The sequence below is a fragment of the Narcine bancroftii genome, chromosome 10 (genome assembly GCF_036971445.1).
Source record: "Narcine bancroftii isolate sNarBan1 chromosome 10, sNarBan1.hap1, whole genome shotgun sequence".
NCBI lineage: Eukaryota > Metazoa > Chordata > Chondrichthyes > Torpediniformes > Narcinidae > Narcine > Narcine bancroftii.
Genome location: NC_091478.1, coordinates 63,005,050 through 63,021,067, shown reverse-complemented (window position 1 = coordinate 63,021,067; position 16,018 = coordinate 63,005,050). Strand labels below are relative to the sequence as shown.

Below are 16,018 nucleotides of genomic sequence, written 5' to 3'. Positions count from 1 at the left end.
GAAAATATACTGGAAAGAGCTAGGAATAAAGTTAGAGAAGATTTAAAAAAGCATTGGAATAAAAGGGTCAAAAATATTTTTTGTACCCAGGCATAAGTTTTGAACTCAAGGAGGAGGAAGGAGTTTAAAACAGCGAAATTGATTTTATGGAAAAAAAAGTTAAAAATACATGTCATGAAATCCATCTGGTTTAAAATATTTATACCCAGGGAGCAAAACAGACTGTTCTCGGATCCAGAGAAAGTGCAAGAATTTGCAGAATGTTTGCAAGACAGAAGAAGAGATGAAGAGATGTAACAAGAATGACAAATGGTGATAAAGTATATATAAAGATGTAAAAACAATTTATATGTAAAGAACTATAGAGGGAAAAGAGAAGGAAGGAAGGGGGTAAGGGGAAAAAGAGAGAGCTTTGTTATATGTGTTTTAAAAAAGTGTTTTCTGGAGAGGGATGGGTAGAGATGGAATAACCATCACTGCAAAATCAGTTGGCGCTGTGAACAAGATTGCAATCCAAGTGAAAAGGGGAGTTGTGGATGTCCAGCAATGGATATGGGGCAACTCAGAGAGGGGGAAACTTTTGGGGTTAATGTGAGAACTGTGAGGGTACTTTATGTTTTAAATGTGTTGTTGTACATTAAGTGTAATAAGAGAAAACTAAGAGATGAAAATGGGGAAAAGGGGGATGGAGGTGGCGAAGAGTTGGAAAAGTGGTGTATACAAGATATAAGATGGCCATGTTGAACTATATGACTATAAACATTAATGTAATCCATAACCAAATTAAAAGGAAGAGGCTACTAAATTTATTGAAGAAGGAAAAAATAGATATAGCAATTGTGCGGGAAACACATAACTGAAGCGGAACATAACAAACTAAATAGAGATTGGGTAGGACATGTAATGGCATCATCCTGTCATTCAAAAGCTAGAGGTATAGCCATATTACCAATCAAAATAGAGGAGGAAATAATAGATCCGGCAGGGAGGTATGCAATGATAAAGTGTCAGATACACTCAGAATTTTGGAATTTGCTCAATATATACGCACCTAATGAGGAGGATCATAAGTTTATGCAGGATATTTTTTTGAAGATTGCAGACACACAAAGAAATATATTGATAGGAGGGGATTTTAACCTTAATTTGGACCCAATGTTGGATAAAACTGGACAAAAGACAAGTAAAAAGAATAAAGTAACCAATATTATGGTTAAATCAATGCAGGAAATGAAACTTATGGATGAGGTAACACCCAAGAGAGAAGGAATTTTCATATTATTCGAGTAGGCACAAAACTTACTCAAGGATTGTTATGTTTTTGTTGTCAGCCCATATTCAAGGGAGAGTTAGAAAAACTGAGTATAAAGCTAGACTACTATCAGATCATTCACCCCTATTATTAGCAATAGAACTGGGGTGGACATCCCACCAAGAATATATAGATAGAGGTTAAACTCCATGCTTTGTAAAAGACAGGAATGTAGGGAGTTTATTGAATTCCAAATTAAAACATATTTTGAAATAAACACAGGATCACTGAAAGACAAATTTATATTATGGGACACAACAAAAGCCTTCATTAGAGGGCAGATAATAAGTTATGTGACTAAGATGAAATAGGATTACAATCGGGAAATAGAGCAGTTGGAAATGGAGATAGTAAGTACAGAAAAGGAATTAGTGAAAAGGGATGATACAATGAAAAGGAGAGAATTGGCGGACAAAAAAATTTAAATACGAAACATTACAAATGTATCAGGTGGAGAAGAACATAATGGAAACAAAGCAAAAATATTATGAACTGGGAGAAAAAAAACACATAAAATATTAGCCTGGCAACTTAAAACAGAACAAGTTAAAGGAAAAAAGACAAACAAATTACATATAATCCAACAGAAATTATAAAGAATTTTATGAACAATTGTAACAAACTGAGAACGAGGGCAAAGATGATAAAATAGAGGAATTTTTAAGCTAAAATTGAATTGCCGAATTTGCAAGAAGAGGAACAAAACAAACGAATAAAACCATTTGAAATAGAGGAAGTACAGGATATATTAAAAAAGCTGCTGAACAATAAATCACCAGGAGAGGATGGATTTCCAATAGAATTTTATAAAATATTTGAAGAGTTATTAATTCCTCCTCTACTGTAAGTAATGAACCAGACATAAGAAACAGAAAACTTGCCAGATTCATGTAAGAGAGCAATAATTACATTAATACCAAAGATGGGGGTGGCGTGACAAGATGGTGTAGAGTCTGGATGTGCAATCTCAACCTCTCTGGCCAGACTTTTAAATACCTGTTTTTTAACACTTTGTTTTCAAGTTTTTAAAACTTGAAAACTTTTAAAATTTTAGTTTAAAGTATTAAGGAATTATTATGGCCACTAATGGGAAAAGGACTAATCCACAAGTTCATAAGAAGTTACATTTTTGAAGTGCCAAAGATCTGGGGCCTAGAGACCTGAAACAGCCCCAGGCTCAATTTCTTCATTGCCTTAACCCCAAAGATCGCCTGTGGGGGCTGAAAATAATCTATTGTTCACCAAATGAAGGAGTGCGCTGGAATTACTCGTTCTCCAGAAGAAGGTGTGTGTTTCCAAGAAATGGACCCCGATTTGGAAAGACTTTCAATTTCAATGGAGGGAGTATGCAGGAAGATGACGCCATTGATGGAAATGCACCAGGTAGCATTTTAATCTGAAGAAATTGTTTTTCTTTGCGAATTGGTGAGAAAACAATGAGATACTGGAGGGGGGGAGACCAGCAGCAACACCCTGAGGAAGTCGGGGTGCCATCGCTGGGAGTCCAGACCCGCAGTTAAACTTTTAAAATGCCTTCTGTTGAGTTGCATCAGGAGCTGCAGTTACCTTGTACAGCCACTATGTCAGAGAGAGCAGAGCTGAGATTTGCTGATTCACAGTGTATGCAATTGAATGCAATTATTCAAGCTGTTATAAAACCTGGAATGGATTTGTTGACATCTCAGAATATTGAAATGGTTGAAATGAATGCTGCTATGAGTTCAGAATTAAATATGGTTAAGACACGTGTGGATGCAACTTATGAAGAATTTTTTTTAATTCAGACTGCTTTTTTGGACTGTAAACAACAAGTGACTTCTAATACAGAAAAAGTGTTGAAGGTGTAAAAATCAGTCATAGAATTATGAGATCATGAGAAGGAGCTAGAAAGAAAAATAAATTATTTGGAAAATCAAAGCAGAAGGAATAATGTGAAAATTGTAGGTTTGCCAGAAGATTTTCTTCGTTTTTTTAAAGACTGGATTCCGCAAATATTAGGGCCAGAATTTTTCTCTGGGGGATTGGTACTGGAAAGAGCCTATAGAGCTTTAAGAAGAATACCCTCAGCTGGTCAACCCCCAAGACCGGTAATAATTCGATGTTTGATTTATTTGGATATACAAGCCATACTTCAACTTGCAGTACAAAATGTGAGACAATGAAAAACCCCATTATTGATTCAGTATAGCAGAGTCTTTTCTTATCCTGATCTGAGTCAAGATGTCATTCAACATCAACATCGATTCAATCCAGTTAAATAAGCTTTGTGGCGTAAAAGTTTCAGTCTACTTTTCGTTACCCTGCAGTTTTGAAGGTGTTTTACGGAGACTATGAATTTCTGTTTTTTGAAACTGATTCTGAAGCAATTATTTTTGCTGACTCTTTGCCAGATATAAGAGGACAAAGACGTAGTCCTCCATTATCCCCTAAAGAAAACTTTGGTAGCTCTGGAAATGGAAGAAATGGCAGAAATGGGAAAAACGGGAATGGAAAGAGTCTACCTCCTTCTGAAATGGGATCTTCGAGATTGGAATCTTTTGGATCAAAAGAAGAATTTTCTTATTCTATTTTTTTTTTGTAATTACGATATTTTGATGTTACTGATTGTTTGGCTGGGGAGGGAGAGATTTGCACTAAGTTCTTTACTAGTCATCAGCCACTGGTGGGTGACACAGACTCAATTTTTGTTTAGGGGATTACTACCTTTCTTAGCTTTTTTTAAGGAGTTTTCTTTTTTTCTTTTTCTTTATTGTTTTTTATTTTTGTTTTATTTTTTAGTTTTTAATTTGTGATTTTTTTTATTGGAGGGTCTATATACGTTGATTTGAGTTTTTATATAAAGATATTATTGATATTTAGTAATAATAGTAGATATGTCAAAGTTGTTTGATACTTTTAATGTTCGATAATTAAATAGTATGATTAAACAGAAGTTAATATTAAGAAAATGAGAATTGATATTGCCTTTTTACAAGAAACACATTTGAATGTGAAGGAAAGCATGAAATTAAAAAGGGACTGGGTTGGACATGTATATCATTCTTCATTTAATTCTAGAGCTAAAAGTGTAGCAATTTTGATACATAAAAATTTATCTTTTGAATTACAATCAATGGAGGAAAGGGCATGATTCAATCACAAATTGAATTGTAAGATTTTTAGTGAATTTTGGACTTTACTTACTATTTATGCTCCAAATCCAGATGATGAAGTTTTTATTTCGGAGGCATTTATATGTTTGGGTCAAGCTAATGATTATATTTTAGTTGGTGGTGATTTTAATTGTGTTTTTGGAACCTTTATTAGATAAATCTCCGAAGAAAGTAAAAAAAATCTAAGATGGCAATCCAGGTCCAAGCATTGATGAAAGATCTTAATTTAGTAGATATTTGGAGACATCTTAATCCAACAGAGAAAGATTTTTCCTTTTATTCATCTAGTCATGAATCATTTTCAAGAATTGAGTTCATTTTAGTATCAGCACATTTAAAAGGGAAAATACAACAAGCGGAATATAAAAGTAGGGTGATGTCAAATCATTCTCTGTTATATTTTACATATTAAACTTCTGAGAAAATTCAAATAGCTTATCATTGGAGATTTAATACAATGTTAAAAAATATGGAATTTAGTGATTTTTTGAAAAAACAAATTAATTTTTTTTTAAAGAAAATTATAATTCTCTTCAAAGTAAGTTTGTATTATGAGATGATATGAAAGCCTATTTGAGAGGACAAATAATTAGTTATACTTCTAAAATAAAAAAAAATCGATTAAATCAGAGTTTTGAATTAGAGAAACAGATCGATGTTAGAAAAGGAATTTCAGAAAGATGCTACTACAGAAGATCAGAAAATAGAATTACCTAGGCTGAAAATGAAATATAATACTTTGCAATCTTATCAATTTGAATGTGTGATTAATAGGACTAAACAACAGTATTATGAATGGGGAGAGCAAGCAGATAAGGTATTGGCATGGCAATTAAAGAAAGAACAGATATCGAGGACTATTAATGCTGTTAGATGGAATTCTCTTATACTTATAAACCTCATGAGATCAATGATGAATTTTATTCATTTTATAAAAAATTATATACATTTGAAGGAAAACAGGAAACTGGATCGATTGATTTTTTTAAATCACAGTTGAATTTACCAATATTAGAGGATGGAGATATACAGGAGTTAGAAGAACCATTTACTGATTCAGAAATTAAAATGGCTATGCTGGAATTGGCGAATGGTAAGTCTCATGGTGATGATAGATTTTCGGTTGAGTTTTATAAATCTTTTATGATGATTTATCTTCTGTGTTTGGGGATGTATCACATCAAGTTGGAGAACTTCATGATTTACCTGAGTCTTGTTCTGGTGCTTTAATTACAGTAATTCCTAAAAAAAAAGGTAGAGATCCTTTGAAAGTATCTTCATATAGATCACTTTCGTTGTTAAATGTAGATTATAAAATAATAGCTAAAGAATTAGCGAATAGATTGGCTAAACTTTTACCAAAGTTGATTCATATTGATCAAACAGGTTTTATAAAGAATAATTATGCTTCAGATAACATTTTTCGCATGATTAGTTTGATGATCATCCGATGGTGATATCCTTAGATGTATAAAAAGCATTTGATAGAGTTGAATGGAATTTTTTATTTAAAGTTTTGGAGAAACTTAAATTTGGTCCTTCTTTTATTAGTTGGATTAGGTCTCTATATAGTAAACTGGTAGCTAGAATATTGAGGAATGGTTTGATTTCAGAATCTTTTAAGTTAACTCAATCAACTCATCAAGATTTTCCTTTATCATCAGCTTTGTTTGTGTTAGTGATTGAACCTTTAACACAGTTGATAAGACAAAATACACAGATACAAGGTATGAAAGTTTTAGATGAGGAGTATAAAATTAATTTATTTGCTGATGATGTATTGGTGTATTTAATAAACCAACCTCAGTCACCTTTGCATTTGAAGGAATGTTTAATACAAAATGGATGTCTTTCTGGATATAAAGTTAATTGGGAAAAAAGTGAAATGTTACCGGTAAGTGAAGGAGATTATTCAGTTTATAAGAATATTATTAATTTGAAGTGGACTGATCGAATCAAATATCTGGGTATAATTTTGAATGTTAATTATCAATTTTTATATAAATTAAATTATGAAAATAAATTAATACCAAAGATTAGAAAGGACTCATTAACACCAACATCATATAGACCAATATCTCTACTTAATTTAGACTATAAGATAATAGTGAAATTATTAGCTAACAGATTGGCTGACTGTGTTCCTAAAATAGTAAAACTAGATCAAACTAGATTTATTAAGAAAAGACAAACAGTGGACAATGTCTGTAAACTTATTAATCTAATCCATGCAGTTTAAGGAAATAAGAAACCAACAGTGGCTGTTGCTCTAGAATGCAGAAAAAGCCTTTGACAGAGTAGAGTGGAACTACTTACTTAAAGTATTACAGAAGTTCAATCTACAGGAAAAAAAAATATAAATTGGATTATAGCATTGTATAATGGACCATTGGCGAAGGTAGCAGTAAATTGATATGTATCGAGTCACTTTAAATTAAGTAGGTCAACTAGACAGGGATGTCCACTATGCCCCTCATTGTTCGCCTTAGCAATAGAAACTTTGGCAGAACTGATAAGAATAGAAAATAAAATAAAAATGATTAAAGAAAAGGAGGAGTATAAAATCAGCTTATTTGCAGATGACATCATAGTATACCTAACAGAACCAGAGTTATCAGTAAAAGAATGTCATAAGAAATTGATGGAATTTGGAGAAATATCAGGTTACAAGATCAATGAAATAAAAGTGAAGTGATTCCAATGAGTATTGCAGACTATACAGAAGTTAACAAAGAATCACCATTTAGATGGCAAGCACAAGCAATCCGATACCTAGGATCAGGTTAGATAATAACTTAAGCCACTTATACAAACTAAATTATCAGCCACTAATAAAGAAATTGCAGGAAGACTTAGAACATTGAAAAGAATTACCCCTAACGTTGATAGGGAGGGTGAACTGCATTAAAATGAACGTGTTCCCAAGAATACAATACTTATTTCAAACATTACCAATTCTTTTAACAGAAAAGTTCTTTAATGAACTAAAGAGAATAATAAGGAAATTCTTGTGGAAAGGGAGGAAATCAAAGGTAGCATTAGATAAATTAGCAGAGAGGTATAATCAAGGTGGTTTGCAGTTACCAAATTTTATAAATTATTATAGAGCAACACAATTAAGGTATTTATCAGATTTTTACCAGACAAGGGAAAAACTAGACTGGACTAAGATAGAACTAGATAAAATAGGGGAGAAGGTACTGGAACATATACTTTATAAGTGGGATGAAAAGTTGGTGCAATATGATAACACACCAGTACTGCATCATTTACAATATATGGAAGAAGATCCACTTAGAAAGGGAAAAAAAGCGAATTATCAAATACAAAAATTATTATTGACCCTCAATCTGCCAGATCCTTTTACAACAGACAACCTTTCCTTTAGAGAATGGGAGAGAAAAAGAATCAAAAGAATAGAAAATTATTTTTTGGGAAATAATTTATTAACATTTGAACAGTTGAAGTACAAATATGGGATAACTCATGGACAATGTTTGCATATCATCAATTGAAAGCTTATTTAAAGGATAAATTGGTAAACAGCTTGAGATTACCTGAAGGAAGCAGCTTTGAAAATGTAATTACAGACACAATGGAAATTAAAAGATTTATAACCATCATGTACATTAAGCTGCAAGATAAGGAAAATGAAATAAATTATAAACCTAAGCAGAATTGGGAAAAGGATCTAAACATAAAGATAAAAATGAAGTATTTGAAAAGTTGTTCTGGAACTATGAAGAATACAATAAACACAAGGTTACGCATGATACAGTTTAATTGGTTACACAGGGTATATATCACTCCTCAAAAAATTTTTAAATGAGATTCAACCTTATCGGATAGATGTTTTTGCTGTAAGAGGGAAATGGGAACAACATTACATGCAACTTTGGTATGTACAAAAGTTAATACGTTTTGGGAAAAACTAAATCAGATACTGAATAAAATTACAAAAAATAGCATCAAAAAGTTGATTTTGAAGCAGATTGCGATTGAAATACGTCAGAAACGAGTCTTCGCCACTGCAGCCTGACTGGTATATTTATCTTATTGTTGAATAAAGCGCCTCTGTTGCTCCGCGGTCTTTTTTTGTTTTCACCTCCGCATATTCTGTGCTCTCTTTGCAGTTTATCCTATACTCTGTGCTGGTTCCCCTTGGTTCCCCTTGCATTTTCTGTAAAGGCAATTGAGAAAATACTGCTATTTGGCTTTTTCATTTGTTTTGGGATGTGCTGCTCAAATCGTATGCTTGAGAAATAGTATCCAATTAATGAACTCTCTACACCGTTATTTACACTCACCTGATCAAAAGCATGCCTTGCGTCAAGACGTTTTTGTTTTGTAGCCTTCCTGGACGTGTCGAAATGTATTGCAACATAATGTATCATGTTGCTCTCTTCTCTCTGAAAAGTTCGACAAAAATATTATTCAACTAAGTGTCCGTGTCAATCCTTAAATAGTTTGCTCTGGGCTTGAGATCAAGGACACGAGTTCATGTATAAATATATGGATACAGTTGCAAATATTATGGCACGATGAACATCATATTTTATTTAAACCTATCAGTTTTGACTTTGGAAGAGTTTCAAAGAGCGACGATCTCCAACATTTAACCACTGCTACTGAACCTTGATCTGTTAATCAGACATTTAACACTTGAAAACGCTGAAACCAAGGACATTGTGATAACCATTTGAAAAGTCCTCTGTGACCGGATTTGTGGAGCGGATCAAGAACTTCAAATTCCTGGGTGTTAACATCTCCAAGGATCTGTCCTGGAGCCTCCACGTTGATCTAATCACCAAGAAGGTTCGCCAGCGGCTATACTTTGTGAGGTGTCTGAGGAGCATGTCACAAGTGGACCGTGGAGAGCATTCTGGCTGGTTGCATCACTACCTGGTATGGAGACACTAACTCTCAGGACAAGAATAAACTGCAGAGGGTTGTTAACTCTGTCTGGGACCATCGCGGACATCTACATGAGGTGGTGTCTTTAAAAAAAAAACACTGCCTCAATCCTTAAGAACCCCCCACCACCCAGCACACAGCCTATTCCAGATTCACTCTACTACCATCTGCGAAAAGTACGGGAGCCTAAAGTCGAGCTCTCAACGGCACAAGACAGCTTGATCCCCGCTGCCATCAGATTCCTGAATGTTTAATGATCCAAAAATCCTACCTTGCACATTTGTTTTTAATTACTTTCTTTTACCTTTATAGTAATGTCGTAAGATGGTTATATCCATGTTCTCATTAAGATGCTGCTGCAAAACACCGAATTTCATGACTTGATCATGACAATAAATTCTGAATCCGATTAATACTTCTGGTAAACATACGTAAAGTTTCTAATGTGAGCAGAATATAGTCGCTCTAATTCAGTCTATTTCTTGGCATTTCCAGCATTGACCAGTATGAATAAATGAAGGGACATACCTGATCCTGGTGGCCATTTGGTTCCATCCCACATTCCTCTTCACCTTGAAAGAGGCGAAATTTTAATGTCATTATAACGTTTAACATCATTCGCAGTGCGGATATCTCCAAATTTGCAGACGACACTAAGCTCGGAGGGGTTTTGTGCACGGAAGAGGGGGTCAGGAAGCTCCAGTGTGATTTGGATAAATTGAGGGACTGGGCAGATACATGGCAAATGCACTACAATGTGGATAAATGTGAGGTTATCCACTTTGGTAATACAAACCGGAGGGCAGATTACTATTTGAATGGCAATAGATTAAGAGATGGGGAAGTGCAGAGAGACCTAGGGGTACTTGTACACAAGTCTCTGAAGGCGAGCATGCAGGTACAGCAGGCGGTTAAAAAGGCAAATGGTATGTTGGCCTTCATATCAAGAGGGTTTGAGTATAGGAACAAGAATACCTTACTGCAGTTGTACAGGGCCTTGGTGAGACCACACCTGGAGTATTGTGTGCAGTTTTGGTCACCTTATCTAAGGAAGGATGTTCTTGTAATGGAGGGAGTGCAGAGGAGATTCACCAGGCTGATACCTGGAATGGCAGGAATGACTTATGAGGAAAGATTGCGCAGATTGGGATTGTACTCGCTGGAGTTTAGAAGATTGAGAGGGTATCTCATAGAGACATATAAAATTCTGGCAGGACTGGACAGAGTGGATGCAGATGGGATGTTTCCAATGATGGGAAAATCCAGAACCCGGGGCCATGGTTTGAGGATAATAGGCAAACCATTTAGGACCGAGAGGAGGAGGAATTTCTTTATCCAGAGGGTGGTGAATCTGTGGAATTCATTGCCACAGAGGGCAGTGGAGGCAGGTTCATTAAATATATTTAAGAGGGAATTAGATATATTTCTTCAGTATAAGGGTATTAAAGGTTACGGAGAGAAGGCGGGACGGGGTACTGAACTTTAAGATCAGCCAATATACTCGTTGAATGGCGGAGCAGGCTCGAAGGGTCGAATGACCTACTTCTGCTCCTATCTTCTATGTTTCTATGTTTCTAAAATATATTTCGGGAAATGGACAAATGCTGGAAATATTTCGTATTTCGCATTGTGACATCTTTTCTATCCTCAAATCGAACCCAAATTCATTTTACCAGTGGTATTTTGTTTAATTCCGAAATGAAGGAAAACATTAACAAGGCGACCAATGCCATCAAATGACATTTTTTTAATTGGACTGAAGTCGAAAATGTAATTGAATCATTGCTCCGCAGGTACGTTTCTGAGGTAATGGTGCAGCGAATGTGGATTTAGGCTTTGCACAGGTAGTTTGTGTGTGTGAGCTTGTGGGTCATGGACGATTGCCTGCTGCTTGCACTATTTCCTTTGTTTCTGTATCCGACTGATAACCAGCTTTTTTTCCTTACACCATAGACTCTTGGATGATTCTTTACAATGTTTCGATCGTTCAATGCCAGAATCGCAATGAAGCTGCCACAACGTTAGCTGTTTTCATGGACGCTTTGAAAATATCCATGCGTTATTTTCCTTACGCTCCAGATAATTATTTTCAAGGGCGCCTTTCGGAATAGACTGCTCCATTGGAGATACTGGTGATAGGTAAACGAACCACGAGCTCTGCATATTGATGTTGCTTGAGTTTGAATTAGATTTTGGTGACAATATTGTTTTAAAAGGCTTTTGGTTTGGTTAGCCTATTGGGGCATTCATATTATCTGTTAAGTGTTTGCAAGTTAATTTTAAAAAATCGACCATACATCTGAAGTGCGGGTTAGAGCAGAACTCACTGATATCTAAAAGTATATTATACCAGAGCCAGAATTGAAATTTGAACATTCTCTTCTTCAGGTCGGGAGCTTCATTTGAAGCAGAGCTGATTAGGATACACTTAGATGAGTTTCCTTTGATGGAGAATGAGATAGAGAATATTCCTCTGCCCCGTGTTGGAGCATGGAGTTGGGTTATGTTCAGCAGCAGGAGATTGGTTGAGAGTCTTTACTTAAAATTTGCAGACGCTTCATGAAAGTAGTCAGGGAGTCTGGCTTTCACAACATAAGTGCACAAGTATAATCTGCAGAGTTCGGCTTTATAACCATATTTTCTGTAAAACTTGATCCCGGTGTGAATGCCACAAATGTCGAATATTTTTCACATTGCCTGACGGATTAACTGCTCATGAAGTGTAAACCTGTATGATGTGAAGTGCAAAACTGCAGGAGAAACAGGGTCGTAAACGAAGGATGCATGAGCTACGATCCTTAGATGCCACTCGATTGCCATTGAGCCTGTTCTGAGCGCATAGACCAGTCGCTCTCCCATATCATCACGTGTAACATACATGGAATGGAGGTGGCTTTTTGCGTTAGGTCGAACTGGAAATGAATTCATCATATTCTTCTCAGTTCCCAAATTATGTGGCTTTGATTGGTGGTTCATCCTGTTCCCTGCAGTTTCTTCCAGTTGTTCTAGGGTGAACATGGCAATCATTATTGCTTCTTAGTAGGCAAAATCTGAATTGGGAAAAGGAGAACGGACGTTCAGTCACCGAGAAGAGGCAACTCCTCGTTCAGGATGACCGGCGGTTTGTCAAAGCTGTCAACAGATTAAAGGAATTTTACAATTCTTCCGTGTTCAGTAACATCGAGCGTTCAATCCAGATCTTACCTTCAAGTTCCTGTCGTCCCAACCGTACCCCGACAACAATCATTAGCACTAAAATCAGTAATCCAACCACCACGCCACTAGGAACCAGGTAGTTTGCGAGTGTATTGCGAGAATCTGCAAAGTTATTAGGAATATTTATTATACTTGTTAGTGTGACAGAGTATTCACAGGTGGTTTGGGAGGAATTCTTAGAGCAGCTTGCACACACACACACACATTTTAAAATACAAATTATTTGCAGGACTATTTCAGAATGCTTTTTGCAGGAGGCAACAAATTATCGACAGCAGCTTGCCTGGGAGAGAATGATATATTTGCAGGCAGAGGAGAAGGGTTTTGCTCTCAGAGAGCAAGGATGTGAAACAGAGAGAGAGAGAGAGAGGAGACAGAAATACGTTACGGGGGACACGCTGGCAAACGTTGGAAGGCTGTCTGTTCAGAGGAGGAGATTGGCGGTCTGAAAGGTGACCTGAAAGAAAGAGGATCATCTGGAGAACCCTGAAAGGGGCGAGGTTGGTCAGCAAGACTGATTGAGAAGGAATCAGATGTCTTGAAAAGGAATCTATCACTGAAAACCAGCAAGAACCCTACTGAGTGGTAACCATTTGCCTGTTAAGCATCAAAGACTGGTGAACTTTGCTAATGCAAACTTCTGTGCACAGTACAAGAATTGCCTGGAACCAGTGATATTGGACTGTGATCCAAAGAACTTTTCCAATCTAAAATATACATTACACACACCTGCGCTTAGTACTAGAGGGATGGGGGAGTGGGGGAGTATTAAGTATTAGGTAAGATAAGTAATGTTAAAGTTCAATTCTGATTTACTGTTCAAATATAATTAAAAACTTTTTTTGTTGAAGTAACCCTGTGTTGTGGAGCATATTTATTGCTGCTAGTTTTTGGGGTCCTCTGGACTCAGTAACATTAGGTTTTCATATTAAATGCATTCTATGTCCATTTGTGAGTGGAGCGGTCAGAATAGGGCTGAAACACAACTGGGTGGAATTACGCTGTACACGAGTGAACAGAAAAATATCAATAAATACAGAACAAATTATGTGCACATAATTAATACTCGAAGTTTCTAAATTGCTTGAATGTAGTCCAAATTAATTTGCAAAGCAAACTGCAGATTTAAGAGTTCCAAGAAGGACAAGAAGTTTAGAGATGGTGGTAGAGCAAAACTCTGACACACTTAAAATTGAAAACAAAATAAACCTAATGAAAATGAGGTGGGTATAAAACGTGAACGATTAATATCTCTATACTTCTGTAGCGCAGCAAATAATTTTATTTTTGATTGCCAACGGCATTTGAGTGGCCATGCCTCAGACGCACAGGTTTTCTTATACAAATTGGAAATTAAATCAATGCTCCATCCTATATTTCCTCATGGAATTTGAAAGATTTAATTTCGGAATTATTAACTGCAAGAATTTATACAATGCATCAAGACATTTACAACAAATCACGACTCACTAGACTGTTGACGACATACCTTGTTTCGCAACAGAATACCTGGCAACGGCTGGAGTCTGGAGAGAGAGGTGATATACCTTGCAGGCATATTGATCCTCGCCGTTGCTGTAGGTTAAATCGCTGGAAACTACATACAATCCCTCCGCGTTCTTCGCTTTCCTTGTATGAGTTCCCGCTGTGATTTTCGTTCCATTTCGGTACCAAATTAGGGTGAGATTCTCCGGGTAAAATGCAGCCGTTTCGCATACGAGAACATGTCTAGTGAGTGGATTCCCATCAACAGTCTTGGAGTAGATTTTCAGTGGAGTTGGCGCCACTGAAATACGAGTAAATAAAGATTTGGATTAATTTAATCCAATGACTGGGAATTTTTAAAACAGTTCTTTCCCAACCTCATCTATGAATTCGAATTATGCTCTTTGAAAATCCCAATCCCCTGTGAAACAGAAGAAGCCGTTTTCTGTTCAGTTAGTTAACATATCTGAATATTTCGGAGAGAGGCCGAACCAAACCCTCCTTGAGAAAGTCGTTTTCTCCATTCGTAATCCAAATAATTCACCAAGAACACTTTGTGGGGGGGGGGGGGGGGGGGGGAGGGGGGAGGGCTCGGGAGCTCCTCCGTGATTATTGCTCTCTCTGATAGCGAAGAATATTTCGCATCTCCGGACTCCGGAGAAAAATCCACGCAGACACTGGGAGAACGTACAAACTCCTTGTAGAAAGCGTGGGCGTCGAACCCCCGTTCCCGGTCGCTGGCGCTGTAAACAGCGTTGCGCTAACCGCTTTGCCTACCGTGTTGCCTCAGTTGAAACAAATCTGTCAATGTTGCGTGAGAAAGACAGAATGCGGACTAATTCTTTCCTGGAAGTAGTTGGGAAGTAACCAATATTCCATGAAAAATAATGAGAACGAACGAGCTTCTCCGTCGAATTAAAATGGGTAAGGTGTGTGTGTGTGTGTGTGTGTGTGTGTGAGTGAGAGAGAGAGAGAAAGAGACAGAGAGAGAATGATTGAGTGTGTGGGGCGGCGTGAGTGAATGGGTGGTTATCTTCTACTTCCACCATTTTCAATGGTTCCCTTTTGCTACTTATAACTTGTGATATTGTTCCCGCAATGTACTCGGACAATGGTGGAGCGATGATCTTCTGAATATAGAATGGCTGAGGAATGCTTTTATTTGCAGGTTGTTTGATCCACATCAGACAAAATAGTTATAGGATGGGGGACTGGGTGAGGATGGTGAATATACTAGACAATACAAATGAGAATCCATAAAGCTTTGTGTCACGTTGCAGCGAGCCTCTTCGGGCGGGCATGAACATAACCGCGAACTGTACGAGTTGGGAGACGGGCGGCAGAATCTCCGCCTTCCTCATCTTCATTGAGCGGGTAGAGGGGTATCGACAAATCATGGTCTGTCTACCAGCCTTTCCGTTTCTTATTGTTCAGACAATTATTCGCTGTTTGCCTTTCCCGTTAATATGATTTACCGTGAACAATTAGACGCGATCCACTTCCATTGATTGCAACCATTTCCGGACCGATGACGGAACAGCGATATACTCCAGAATCTTGGACAGTTGCTTTGCACAACTCAAAGTACCAACTTGCTCTACCTCGGAGACAATATCGTTTTCTATTGGCGACATCGCTGTGTTGGTATGTATTCTCACCCTCCTTCCACCAGTAGACCTTCACACTGGACTTGTCGCGGATGATGGGGAACACACAATAAAAGGTTACATTTCCCCCGACTGGTATACTGGTTTCTTTGGGTAATTGATTTACATGAAAACCTCGCTGATCTGCAACTGCTGAGAAAATGTAACATGGCGCAATTAAATCGGTGAGGCCGGCATCGAGATGGGAGATAAAGAGAGAGAACTAAATAAGTAGAACAAGGAACAAAATGGTACTGGTTAAATATTACCTCGGAGAAGCAGAAGGAGAACAA

General features: G+C 36.9%; 1 protein-coding gene across 1 annotated transcript; it reads right to left on the bottom strand.

Moving 5' to 3' along the window:
• Positions 1-8,227: 8,227 nt before the first annotated feature.
• LOC138743831 (IgG receptor FcRn large subunit p51-like) lies at positions 8,228-15,446 on the bottom strand. Its single transcript, XM_069899433.1, has 6 exons — positions 15,314-15,446; positions 14,084-14,380; positions 12,583-12,696; positions 9,907-9,950; positions 8,772-8,873; positions 8,228-8,644 (listed from the first exon to the last, which is right to left on the bottom strand). Exons 1-6 carry the CDS (start codon positions 15,444-15,446, stop codon positions 8,513-8,515), a joined length of 822 nt encoding a protein of 273 aa, XP_069755534.1. The 3' UTR covers positions 8,228-8,512.
• Positions 15,447-16,018: the final 572 nt, after the last annotated feature.